We start from the raw sequence: 14,672 nt of genomic DNA on the forward strand, positions 1-14,672 counted from the left end.
GTGTATTGGTGAACAGACACACACACAAATCCAGAGAGAATACATAATATAATGTTTTGGTTAAGTATCTATAGTTTATTTTTTTATGCTTGGTTCATCCTACATTTCTTAGCTTAGTCTGTTTTCCACCTCTCTCCCCTCTCGTCCACCTCTACGGCACTCAGCCTTCCTTTAATATTTCCATCATTCTTTTTACTTTATTTGAAACTTAGTTTAATCTACCATACATCATTACATATACTGAACTTAAATGAAAATGCAGATTTGAAAGGAAAAGTGATCTCTCTTCTCCAACTCATGCAGATGTGCTCGTCACTTTTAGGATGTGTGGAGAGAGAAAAAAAAATACAGAATATGATTAACTGTCCTAAAGGTTTTATTTTCATCTTTGTTTGATTCTTTAGTTGTGGCTCCTCGTCCGAGGTTTACATGATGTCGTGCTGGTGCTGTGTAGATTCACTCACCACCTGTAGGGGGCAGTAGACTAATTTAAATTCAAAAACAGACTGCATCATCTATTCCTGTCACCAGGCAATTTGTAAATATTTTTGCCACATGTATTTTGACCACAAAACTATTTTATTGCCCCAGGGGTGAACCTTTAATACAGTATGTTCTGATTTTGCATAGTATGTTCTGAGGAAGATTATGGCAAGCCATTTTGACTTTTAATCATTCACATGAACTCTTGATATCAACTATTCAATTTCCACTATCTATCTATCTATCTATCTATCTATCTATCTATCTATCTATCTATCTATCTATCTATCTATCTATCTATCTATCTATCTATCTATCTATCTATCTATCTATCTATCTATATATATATATATATATATATATATATATATATATATATATATATATATATATATATATATATATAAATTCTCCTGTAATGTCTCATGTCACCATAGGCTGCCATCCAAATTCAATTGTTGATATCAAGAATTGATTTATTACTACATTGTAAAAAAAAAAAAAAAACTTTTTGAACTTTTGCAGTACAATCGACTTGGATGTTTAAGTTATTTCAACTTAAATTATGTTAAACTGACTTTTAAAAAATGAGTTACATCTTGTATAACTAATTTAAAAAAAGTTTAACATTTCTTAACTTAGTTTGATGAGTTAAAACATTGTAAAAACATGTTTTCATAACTTAATGAACATCATTTTTTTACAGTGTAGTTGCAATTCCAATTTCACATATCAGAAATACAAATCTTACTTTTTTTCTTAATTTAAGAAATTTCTATCAATAATTTGATTGTCACTAGTTGAAACGTCCGTTCTTGAAATGTATTTCAATGTTAAATTTGTAATTGCTAATATCTGAAAATGTATTTCTGATATCAGTATAATTTCAGATGTCTAAAATGGCTTTACTAGTAACAATCACATTCATGATATCAGAAATTAACGTTGCACTAGTGACAACCAAATTATTGATATAAAAAATGAATATCTATCTTAATTTTTACTAGTAGAAATGTAATTGTTGAAGATTTCAAAGACTATTCAAGAATAGACATTTAAACTAGTAACCACAATTATTGGTATAAAAAAAGGTTTTACTAGTGATAATTTCTGATATGTGAAATTGGAATTTCAAGTAGTAAGAAATCAATTCTTGATATCAACAAATGAATTTGAATGGCAGCCTATGGTGACATTTCACTAGTGAAAATACAATTACTGATGTCAAGAATTATATTTTATACTAGTGGAAAGTCTGCAAGCGATTGTCAGTTTTATCAAGAATTAAAAATTTGTATTACTGGAAATGTAATTCCTGATATCAAAAATGGCCATTATAGTATAAATCTAATTTGTTATATCAATAATTAAATGTTCACTAGTTATCACAAATTCATATCCTGCATAAATATGAGTCAAAACGGCTTGCCATAGAAAAAAGAACGAGGATAAACACTGAAATGACCTGGTGAACAGTGGTGAAGTGAAATGTTTGAATGTGTGCCCGCATACATCACACCTCTCCATCACGCGTCTCAATGGTCTTGATCAGGACACTTTTCTTTGAGTGCATTTCAGATGTTCTCTGTTGGTGCTCTGGACTCGTCTCTGTTGAAATTATATTAATGAAAACATATACACTACCATTCAAATGTTTGGGGATAATGAGATGTTTTTTTAAACAAGTATCTTTTGCTCAACGATGCTGCATTGATTTCTAAGCTGATTTGCTGCGCAGGAAACATTCCAGTATCACTTTACAATAAGGTCCTTACAATAAGGTAACATTAGATAAACGTATAATTCATCCAAAAATGAAAATTCTGTCATCATTGTTCCTTTCCTGTCAAACCTGTATAGATGTATTTGTTCTGCTGCACACAAAGGAAGATATTTGGAAGAATGTCCCCTGCCGAGATCTGCTTGGTTACAAACATTCTTCCAAATATCTTCTTTTGTGTTCAGCAGAACAAAGTTTATTTTTTTCTTTAAAAAAAAATCTTTCTGACACCAAATAATTTTACAACTTTATGAACATAAAATTATGCTAACAATTGGGACCCTGGACCACAAACCTATATATTTTTTAATGTATACATCATATGAAAGCTGAATAAATAAGCTTTCCATTGATGTATGGTTTGTTAGGATAGGACAATATTTGGCCCAGATAGAACTCTGGAAAATCTGCAATCTGAAGGGGCATAAAAGAAAAATGTATAATTTTGACCCATACAATGTATTGTTGGCAATTGCCACAAATATACTCGTGTGACTTATTACTGGTTTTGTGGTCCAGGGTCACAATTATACTAAAATGTTTAGCCTAATTATTGTACTAACTAAAATCATACACAAGGCATCACAAATTGCATTCAGTCAGTTACAACGCCTCCCTGTGGCCTCTGAGGAAACATCTAGTTAAAAGTATAACAAGGTTTTCATCTTACCTCTAAAACTTATAGTGGAATACGCTTGCATGGGCATCACAATCCTTTTATGTGGGAGAGAAAGGAAGATAAAAAAGTAAGAAAAAGCCATCAGAATAAGCAGAAAGGATAGAGTATGTTAAAAATATATGTGTCTCATTTCCTGTCCTTTGTACCTGCTCTCCTCTCCTTCCAAAAGCTTCCTATAGGTGGCAATCTCTACATCCAGGGCCATTTTAATGTTGAGAAGGTCCTGATATTCTCGCAGGTGACGCGCCATCTCGTCCTTCATGTTAGCAATCTCCGCCTCCAGCCTGGCGATGGTGTCCTGGAAAGCGCCGGCCTCACGACCGTGGCGATCCTCCATATCTCTCATCTGCCTCATTAGAGACTCGTTCTACAGAGTGAGAGAAAAAGAGATGAACGACACACGAAGAAAGACAAGAAAGAGAAAAATCCACTTCAGATAGAGCAGATAAACGCACAGTGCCCTTGAGGGAATCGATCTCACAGGTGTAGGACTGGATCTGGTGTCTGAACTCCATGGATTCCAGCTTGGATTGTTTGAGAGCCTCATTGTTCTTGCTCACCGCCTGGTTAAGGTCTGACACCTGATGGTTAAAAGAACAGAGGTCAAAGATCAGCAGGTTCTCCTTTTACTTCTCACTTGTTCTGCATCACCTTTGACTTGTACCAGTCCTCGGCCTCTGCGATATTCTTTGCAGCGATGCCCTCATACTGAGCACGGATGTCCCTCAGGGCAGCCGTCAGGTCTGGTTTGGACATGTCCATCTGGATCTGGACTTGGGTCTCTTGCATCTGGGCCTGCAACTCGCGGATTTCCTAACACACAGAGGAAGAAAAGGCTTGTGTTTATGTGTTTGTGCTTGTTCTAATAAAGCATTGTTGATAATATGACTACTGGCAGGACTAATCTCAAACATCCACACACAGCTGGCCCTGAAACAGAGGCCTGTCATGCAGTGTTTTGAAGTAGCTGTGTAATCTTTAGGAACAGATGAAGCTCTAATAGAGATTTGAGATTCACTCTGCTCAGTGTTGGGGAAGCTACTTTGAAACACCTTTTAAAGCTTTATGCTACTTCACTTAACTACAGTGAAGCTACTTTTCTGAAAAAAAAGTTTCACGGTTTCAAGGGTAGTTCACCCAAAAGTGAAATTGATGTCATTAATGACCCACCCTAATGTCGTTCCACACCCGTAAGACCTCTGTTCATCTTTAGAACACAGTTTAAGATATTTAATATTTTAGTCCCAGAGCATTTTTTTAAATCTAAAAAAGTTAGCATATTTTATCCGACCAATAAAAGGAAAGTGTTTTTAATACAAAAAAACTCAACCTTCAAATAAATATGTTCAGTTATGCAATCAGTACTTGGTCGGGTCTTATCAGCCTGTGGCACTGCTGAGGTGTTATGGAGGCCCAGGATGCTTCGATAGCGACCTTAAGCTCATCCAGAGTGTTGGGTCTTGCGTCTCTCAACTTTCTCTTCACAATATCCCACAGATTCTCTATGGGGTTCAGGTCAGGAGAGTTGACAGGCCAATTGAGCACAGTAATACCATGGTCAGTAAACCATTTACCAGTGGTTTTGGCACTGTGAGCAGGTGCCAGGTCGTGCTGAAAAACGAAATCTTCATCTCCATAAAGCTTTTCAGCAGATGGAAGCATGAAGTGCTCCAAAATATCCTGATAGCTAGCTGCATTGACCCTGCCTTTGATCAAACACAGTGGACCAACACCAGCAGCTGACATGGCACCCCAGACCATCACTGACTGTGGGTACTTGACACTGGACTTCAGGCATTTTGGCATTTCCTTCTCCCCAGTCTTCCTCCAGACTCTGGCACCTTGATTTCCGAATGACATGCAAAAAAAAAAATTCTTACAAAAAAAGTACTTTGGACCACTGAGCAACAGTCCAGTGCTGCTTCTCTGTAGCCCAAAAGTGGCTTGACCTGGGGAATGCGGCACCTGTAGCCCATTTCCTGCACACGCCTGTTCACGGTGGCTCTGGATGTTTCTACTCCAGACTCAGTCCACTGCTTCCGCAGGTCCCCCAAGGTCTGGAATCGGTCCTTCTCCACAATCTTCCTCAGGGTCCGGTCACCTCTTCTTGTTGTGCAGCGTTTTTTGCCACACTTTTTCCTTCCCACAGACTTCCCACTGAGGTGCCTTGATACAGCACTCTGGGAACAGTCTATTCGTTCAGAAATTTCTTTCTGTGTCTTATCCTCTCGCTTGAGGGTGTCAATGATGGCCTTCTGGACAGCAGTCAGGTCGGCAGTCTTACACATGATTGCGGTTTTGAGTAATGAACCAGGCTGGGAGTTTTTTAAAGCCTCAGGAATCTTTTGCAGGTGTTTAGAGTTAATTAGTTGATTCAGATGATTAGGTTAATAGCTCATTAGGAATTTTGGGTTTTCATGAGCTCTATGCCAAAATCATCAGTATTTGAACAATAAAAGACCTGAAATATTTCATTTGAAGTGCAATGAATTAAAATATATGAACGTTTAATTTTTATCATTACATTATGGAAAATAATGAACTTTATCACAATATGATAATTTTTTGAGATTGACCTGTACGTGTTCTTTTCACAGAAAAGGGGGATTCAATGTCTGAAATCTGGCAACCGCAAGCACGAACGCTCTTCTTTCCCCCTGACAAAACCAAAACCAGTATACTATCCAGTGTTTTGGCTATACATGGTACTTGGAGTTTCCTATTGTTACTGTACTAGCATCTTGCGTTATCTAGCCAATGCTGTCTCTCTAAGAAACTTTAAATTTAATCCGAAATTGTTTAAACAGTCACTAAGTGGATAAACCACTACTTACTGCTTGCAGGAATATTGTAATTGCCACTTTCTTCAGTTTAAGACGATGAGCGAAGCTTGAAATGGGCCGAGCAAACGAACGATTTTGAATAAAATTTTTGCGGTATCCGATTATAATAAACATCAACCAAGACTCTTGACATTTTTTATCTGTGGGAAGGGTATTAAAAGTCCTCACGTCCTCTGCACAGCCTGGAACATGATATGTGTACTTGAGCTGCCGTTTTTGCTATTCTTGAGTGTCGTTTGTTTACCTGCAGTCTCGATGATTCGGCTCCGTCGGTTCCGCCTGACAATGAACATGTTCGGACAGATGCAAATATTGAGGGCCGTACATATTAATGATCCCAGCAATTGCATCACAGTTGCCGTTATTTTGCGAATCACTTATTTTTCCTCGTGTTTTTCGTGCACAAGATTTACATAAGAAGTAGGAGGCAATGATGTTTGAGACTCACAGTATGTGATGTCCGTGTACTGAACTCTTATTATTTCCCTATGGCAAGGGTAATTCAATGTTTTTATTCTAGGGTACCTTTAACAATCAATGTATGGAACCAAGTCACACCCTGCATTTTTTATTTATTTTTTATTTTTTTGGGTCAATAATCTGTTTTACTCAGATGTACGTCACATTACTGAAAAAAAGAGCTCTACTTCCATTTCATTGCGAATTTAAGATCTCCCTGCTGTTTTTTTTAGACAAATTAAAAGCTTGGTTTTGAAAAAACATTTATATTAGAATTGTAATTATTATTATTTTATTTTTTTAATTAACACTAACAAAGGACACAAAATCTGTTCATTCTAGCTGACTTGACCTGGAGGCTGTGTTTGTGTGACGAACAACAACATTGTACGTCACAGTACTTGTTGTAGGCTAAAAAGGTTTGTTACTAGAAAAGCTACAATATTATTAGTTTGTGTGGTTTGTGTGTGCACCACCTAGTCAAAATGGCACAGACAAAATAAATAAAAAGTCGAAATGTGCTAACCTCCTCATGGATTTTCTTGAGGAAGGCGATCTCTTCCTGTAGAGTCTCTATACGTCTTTCCAGATCAAGGCGGGCCAAAGTGGCAGCATCCACGTCCTAAGAGTGAATGTGATACCAAAATAAATCTATGCCACATTTTAATGTCCATTAATAAAGCCAATATGGGGGACGGGGAGGGGGTGTTTAGAGAACTTACTGCTCTGAAAGCAGACAGATTATTCTCTGCCTCCTCCCTCAGTGCAATCTCCTCCTGAAGCCTGGTGAGAAGAAGAGGGAGAAGGGAGTTATATGTCATGTTTATTACAACCAGCCTCTTTCCTTTCCTTTTATAGACTGAAGGTGCACAACAACCGCACACAAATGCTCTTCGCACTGGAAGGTGGAGTGGGGCCAGCACTTTTAGGCTGACTAACTCCTGAATAGGAAGTCGAACTAGGCTTTTGTAAACAATGTGTTTGAGAGGACAATAGCTTCCTTTATAAAGACAATTTCCTTAAGCCTTTAATAACCTCTCAAGGTCTGATATAGCATTTTATTTAGCACATAATGCTGGTAGACCGGGTGAAGTCTAGAATTATTTGTTGGTCACTGCAGAGAGAGGCAATTTGAAACTATTTTCAGCATTACATAAAGAACAATCCAGTGACCCTGAAACACTTGTGCCCTGTGGTCTCTTAGCCTGACTCATTAAACCCATTATATAAATAATAATTTCCTTTCAAACTGCTTTTATTTGCCTGTATTTTGAGAAGACATTAACCCATCCAACATATTACATATTCTGAAACAACAACAAAAAAACATTTTAGGTGAGAAAAGTCCTTTAAAATCCCTTTAAAAGTAAAAGAAAAGTCCTTCTCAGCTTAGTAGAGGTATTTCAGGAGATAAAATGCATTCTTATGATCAATTGCATCAATTCACAGAAATTAAATTTGACCAACTGAAAAATTTAGATGTGATCAGTCACTAGAACATTTTCAATTGGAGACATAATTTTTTTTTACAGTGCATAACCATCAGTGGGGCTTAAGCAGATCATACAATTTTTTTTGAAGGAGATCATACATATTCATACAAATTAGCCACCATTTCAGCAAAAAGTAAAATGGTTATGAATTGCTATGAGAATGTGTTTTTGTCTTCTTGTTGTTTATGAGATGTTAGTGACAGGGAAAGATCATGTTTGTTTCCCCGTTGGCTCTAAAAAACTCTTGATATGTAAAGCACTGTGTTTCTAAATATGAAACTCAAGTATGGATTGACAGCTCCACTGCCACAAAGAATACATGCATAACATTTGCATAATATTTTTGGATGTGTTTTAAAAGGTGTTTCAACTTTATTCTTTCAAACAGAAACTATGATTTATATTCCATTTTTTAAAAAGCTTAAACCAACCCAAGCTGGTTTGCCAGCCTGGTTAAGATGGTCCTGTCGTCATCTGTGGTTCCATTAAGAATCTTGAAGGGTTAGCTCACCCAAAAATGAAAATTCTTTCATGTCATTCCAAACCTGCAAGACTTTTTTTCATCTTCAGAACACAAATGAAGATCTTATCGTAATCTTTCTCAAGTTTTCTTAGTTAAAAATTGCACATGAACGGCCTTTGAAGTCAGTCACTTCAATTGAATGAGCTCATAATTACAACTTTGGAAGTGGGAATTACGAAACTTCATGATATACGTGAAAGCAGCATTATTTACGAGGTGAGAAGTCGTAAATGGGACATCATGTGCGTTCAAATCTCTTTGGTCGGAGCAAGATGGTTATGTACCTTCTTTTAATGAATTTCACGAAAATACAGTAAGGTTTGTGACACTGCTTAGAACATGAAAAACAAGGAATGCACATCAGGTGACTTTCAATCTTTTACGTTTTTAATTAATCCATGAAGCCGCTGTAATCTGTATCGTTATATACGGCTAATAGTTATATTACAATGCTAGCTTACTTTGTAGTAAATGACAAAGCCTGACAGTGTCACTGCTAAATACCCGTTATTCCACTACAGACATTGCATCCATGGATTCTGCCATGTTTCTCGCTGACACGCCCCCAACTCATACAGAGCGGGCCTTAAAGAACATCGCGAACTTCCCACTGGTAGTTACGACTTTGTGGTGCATTCAACTCGTAAATGCAATCTTAATGACATGACTTGAATGCACCATTAGAGCTTTCTGTACCTCCATTAACAGCCTACGCAACTACCATTTTCAAACCCCAGAAAGATACGTGACTCCAGAGGTTTAACCCTAATTTTATTAAGTGCTGAGTTTGCTAAAAAGAAAAAGAAAAAAAGAAACATAATTTACTGCTTGATTTGCAATATATTAATCTCCAATGTGTCGTGGTGCTCCCTTGAGTGTGCGATGGAGATTCATATTTTGTAAATAGTAATTTATATTTTTTGTGCCAAGTCTCAGATTTCATTAAAAAGATCTTCATTTGTGTGATGAACGACATGAGGTAGTAATTAATGACAGTGTTATGACTATCTAGAACCTTTCAAATGCACAAAATGTTCTTCATATAGTGGAAACGGGTTCTTTAGATTATTAAAATGTTCTTCACACTTCTTCACAAAATGTTTTTTTAAGAGCTGTTCAGAAAGAATCTTTAGGGACCCCAAAATGGTTCTTCTATGGCATCATTGCGAAAACACCCTTTTTGAATCTTGAAGCTGGAGGTTAGCTGGGCAGCCAACTGGTTTCTCGCAGCCTGACTAGCTGAGAAGTGTCCAAGACCCATCCAAAACCAACCTGACTAGACTGTCTGGAAGACTGTTAAACCAACTTAGGAAGGTTTAATATGTTTTTTTTTCCAGTGGAGTATTCAAGCAGCATGCATCATACCTGACTTTCAGTTTCTGCAGGTCATCTGCCAAGTTGTCCCGCTCCACCTCCACACGTGATCTGTGATTGGTCACCACTTCGATCTCTCTCCTCATCTCCCTCATCTCATCCTCATACAGGTCGGAGATGCGTGTGGGCTCCCGCCCCCTCAAACGCTCCACCTCAACCACCAGCCCCTGATTCTGCTGCTCCAGCATGCGGACCTTCTCAATGTAGCTGGCAAATCTGTCGTTTAGGTGCTGAAGCTCAGCTTTCTCATTAGTGCGTGTATGGAGAAACTCCTGGTTGAGCGCGTCTGCCAGGCTGAAGTCCAGTGTCTCACCCATCCCGCCATAGGACCGGTTATAGCCCGCAGATAAATTGGGCATACTGTAGGAGGAGGCTCGATAATTGGAGAATCCAGGAGAAGAATTGGAGGACTTGGAGACCTCGTAGACTCTGGAGCTGACCCTAGAGCTCCCGGACCCCCCGGTGGAGGCTCGGCCAAACATAGAACGGGACATTGGTGGAGTCAGGTAACCTGGACCACCAAACATTCGACGGTATGAAGAGGCTGAGGAGGAGGCATAAGAGTGGCTCATGTTGGAGCATAAAACAGGCAGACTAGATGAATACAAACACCCTCTAGAGAGGACAGAGACAGAATGAGCGCATGGCATGATCATCTGTGGCTATTTGTAGGCTTCTGCCACCTCCCTCCCACCCTCCCCATCTACCCTAAACTCCTTCAGCCCCACTCTCACTCTCCCATCCTACCCCCAAATTATCTCTACCTATCTCTTTAACTTACTGTCCTGCTGTCCCAACTCATGCCACAAGTTGTGCCCCTCATCACAGTTGTGGACTACAGTCCAAACCTCATCACATGCATGTTTTTCACTTTTTCCATTGATTTTTATAATTAAAGGAATAACTCAACCAAAATACAAATGTTTAATCATTTACTCACCCCCATGTTCCAAACATGTATGACTTACTATCCTGTGTAATATGCAAAAGAATATATTTTGAGAAATCTTTTTTGTTTTGTTTTGTTTTGTTTTTTGGACCCTGTTAACTTTGATTATATGGGCCAGGGATATTAAAGTTAGCAAACTAAAACTAAATCTAAAACCATTAAAAAAATTAATTAATGAATTGAAATAAATAAACTTATATAAATTTAAACAAAATATATACAATTTATTATATTTCGGTTAGTTTCCAAGGCAACTTATTTTGGATGTTCTAATAACTGAAATGGAAATAAAAATGAATAAAAACGATTAAAAATTAAATAAATAAATAAATAACTAATACAAATTAAAAAAGGCAACAACTAAAATTAAAATTAAATTCACATTTGGATTCCATAAATTGTCATAATGTTGTCACTGCATTGCTTTGCCATTTGCAAATGCCCTGATAACAGCTTGAGAAAATGTCACATTCTAAGATTCTTGGGTGCAGAAGTAGAACCTAAAGCTGGTAAACAGATGAGCACATATTGAGAAGAAGGTTTATCTAAGCTGCCTTAAAAAGGAAAGGCATGAACTGGAGAACAGGGGATGTACGACTCTGTACGGCAAAAGAGATGATCCTGTCCTCCTACACTGGTAAATGCATGTGTCATTAATGGATAATGTCATTTACCATGTCACTACTGAAGGAGAACAGTTATAAGATACACTATATTGCCAAAAGTTTTGGGACGCCTGCCTTTACATTCACATGAACTTCAATGATATTCAGTTCTTAATATGTTGGGTTTAATATGGAGTTGGACCACCCGTTGCAGTAATAGCAGCTTTAACTCTTCTGGAAAGACTTTCCACAAGGTTTATTCCATAAGTGTGTTTATGGGAATTTTTGACTATTTTAGAAGCGCATTTGTGTGGTCAGGCACTGATGTTGGACGACAAGGCCTGGTTCGTCTCCACTCTAATTCATCCCAAAGTGTCTATCTGGTTGAGGTCAGACTGTGCAGGACAGTCAAATTCCTCCATACCAAACTTACTCATCCATGTCTTTATGGGACTTGCTTTGTGCACTGGTGCGCAGTCATATTGGAACAGGATGGGGCCATCCCTAAACTGTTCCTACAAAATTGGGAGCATGAAATTGTCAAAAATGTATTGGTATGCTGAAGCATTAAGAGTTCCTTTCACCGGAACTTAATGGCCAAACCCAATCCCTGGAAAACCACCCATCACCATAACCCCCCTCCACCAAACTTTACACTTGGCACAATGCAGTCAGGCAAGTACTGTTCTCCTGGCTACCACCAAACCCAGACTCGTCCATCGGATTGCCAGATATAAAAGCATGATTCATCCCTCCAGATAACACATCTCCACTGCTCTAGAGTCCAATGGCGGTGTGCTTTACACCACTGTATCTGACTCTTTGCATTGCACTTAGTGATGTAAGGCTTGGATGCAGCTGCTCGGCCATGGAAACCTGTTCCATGAAGTTCTCTATGCACTGTTCATGAGCTAATCTGAAGGCCACATAAAGTTTGGAGGTCTGTAGCTATTGACTTTTGAAAAAGCTATTGAAAAGTTGGTGACTTCTGCGCACTGTGAGCCTCAGCATTTGCTGACCCCGCTCTGTGATTTTAAGTGGTCTACCACTTTGTGGCTGAGTTGTTGTTGTTCACAATTGCTTCCGATTTGTTATAAAACCACTAACAGTTAAATGTAGAATATTTAGTCGTGAAAAATTTCACAAAATGGTCTTATTAGACAGGTGGTAACCACGGGACCATGCTTGAATTCACTGAGCTCCTGAGAGCAACCCATTCTTGCACAAATATTTGCAGAAGCAGTCTGCAAGCTGCGTGCTTAATTTTTTATACATTTGGCCATGGAAGTGATTGGAACACGTGATTGCAACAGGGGTGACCCAAAACTTTTGGCAGTTTAATGTCTTGCTCATATTCACATCTAGTACCATATTAATGCATGCAAATTATGCATAGCCTACATTGCAAAGCCATTAAAATATCCATTAGTAAAATTTATAGTGGGAGGGACAATTAAACATTTAGCTGGACTTCTGCTTAGTCAGAAATGCATTTTTCTCGCATTTTCATTATTTCAGAAACAATATATTCAAATCAAAAATGCTGGCAGACCCATAAGAGTTGTGGACCCCCTATTAAAACCCCTGTTTGAGACCTGCATCTATATTAATGAGAGGTAAATGACAACTATTTCTGCGGGTGATATGAATATGCTGAAAAGTGGAGATCAATGCCCGCTTTCCTATATGTGCAATTTCAAAACGGGAGTGATCAAATAAGGCATATAAATTGTTACAAGCCTCTGGAGGCTTTCCATAGTTTTTGTCAAACCTATTTATAAAGAGTGTAAGAGGACTGGAATTTCATCGATACAAAAGCTTCTCTGGAAACCTTCAACTGGCAGGAGAGAGACCACAGGTGACAGAGAATATAAACAGATCTTTTCTTCTACTCTTTCCACTCTCCTGCTGTTTATTCACACCCTCTTATATCTCTTTTGGCTCTATATAAGGTGTACAAATGAGCTCAGCAAGACATCACCAAATCCTGAGAATTTTTTATTTAATAAAATGATGAAAATAAGTGTTGTATTTAAAGGTGCATTCAGTGATGTTTTTCTCATTCAAAATGTTTGGCGCACACACAAAAATGTGAATAGAACATAATGGCATAGGCCTAAAACATTTGCTATTGAGTAATGCAACATTCAAACCCTTAGGTGTCAGTGTAAGTCCAAAATGACTAGTGACTGGTGCTATTTATTATTGTTGATTGACCATAATTTGATTTCTCAATGAAAAGTGCTAATACCATATCTAGGGGTGAGCGTGCCAATATAAGGGTGACATAGAATAATAGTAGCAATAAATGCAAAATAAATAAATGCTTATATATCAAATTGTGACAAACTCAGAGTAGAGGTGTCTTTAAAGGTGCAGTGTGTAGTATTTATAAGGATCTGTTGACCGAATAGATAGACCTTAGCCTAATGAACCTTTATGGTTTTATTACCTTAGAATGAGCCATTTCCATCTACATACACGCGGGTCCCCTACGTGAAGTCGCCATTTTGTGCCGTCATGTTTATACTGTAGTCCTAAACGGACAAACTGAGAGCGCAAGCTAATCTCTGCTGTCTCAAATGTACACAGTACACGTTGAAATCCTTGGTAACATAAAAAGATCCTGTTTTCTTTGAAACTGTTTTAATTAGAGAGTGCGACCTTTCACTATCTGATGTTACCGTGTTATTATTCACATAGAAGCTGTGACATTCCACTTTTGTTCTGTGACTGAATAAAATATGCTGTGGTCGAAAATGTCACATCCTAAAAGTTCAGGGACATTGCTGCCAAATATCACTTAGATAAACTTGAAATCTAGCAATTCCTGGACTAAATACAATATTTTCTTTGTTTCTTAGAACAGGATAGGACACACACACTCAGTTTTTGTGAAATGTGGGGACATTCAATAGGTTTAATGGTTTTTATACCGTACAAACTATATTTTCTATCCCCTTACACTGCCCCTGCCCCTAAACCTACCCATCGCAGGAAACATTCTGCATTTTTACTTAAAAAACTCATCCTGTATGATTTATAAGCATTTTGAAAAGTGGGGACATGGCCAATGTCCTCATATTTCACCCTCTCCTTGTAATACCTATGTCATACCCATGTCATTATACACATTTGTGTCCTCATATTTCACAAAAACATGCCCCCCCCCTTACACACACACACACACACACACACACACACACACACACACACACACACACACACACACACACACACACACACACACACACACACACACACACACACACACACACACACACACACACACACACACACTATGTATGGAAGTTTTCAAATAAATGTTACAGAATAACAATATAGCCTAGTGATTTGTACAATTGTGAAAAATAGTTATGATGAAGTTTTGTTAATCAGCTCTTCCTGCATTAGGGGTGTGTGTGCTCTTATGATGGGAAGCAGGGAAGATCATGTTTCTAAATATTGTATTGCAACCAGGCAA

The 14,672-nt window shown here is 38.0% G+C and overlaps 1 protein-coding gene across 3 annotated transcripts; it reads right to left on the bottom strand.

Moving 5' to 3' along the window:
* Positions 1–85: 85 nt before the first annotated feature.
* On the bottom strand, positions 86–10,269 carry desmb (desmin b). Of its 3 annotated transcripts, none has more exons than XM_067459282.1 (9): positions 9,626–10,269; positions 6,967–7,027; positions 6,771–6,866; positions 3,594–3,755; positions 3,398–3,523; positions 3,089–3,309; positions 2,934–2,977; positions 2,003–2,091; positions 86–467 (listed from the first exon to the last, which is right to left on the bottom strand). In XM_067459282.1, the coding sequence occupies exons 1-9, from the start codon at positions 10,204–10,206 to the stop codon at positions 426–428; spliced, it is 1,422 nt and encodes a 473-aa protein (XP_067315383.1). In that variant the 5' UTR covers positions 10,207–10,269; the 3' UTR covers positions 86–425. The 3 variants fall into 3 exon arrangements, with proteins under 3 accessions (XP_067315383.1, XP_067315384.1, XP_067315385.1); XM_067459283.1 differs by having other exon boundaries at positions 1,996–2,091; XM_067459284.1 differs by having other exon boundaries at positions 1,949–2,091.
* Between the last annotated feature and the right edge of the window lie 4,403 nt (positions 10,270–14,672).

Source organism: Pseudorasbora parva, chromosome 12 (genome assembly GCF_024679245.1).
Source record: "Pseudorasbora parva isolate DD20220531a chromosome 12, ASM2467924v1, whole genome shotgun sequence".
Classification (NCBI taxonomy): domain Eukaryota; kingdom Metazoa; phylum Chordata; class Actinopteri; order Cypriniformes; family Gobionidae; genus Pseudorasbora; species Pseudorasbora parva.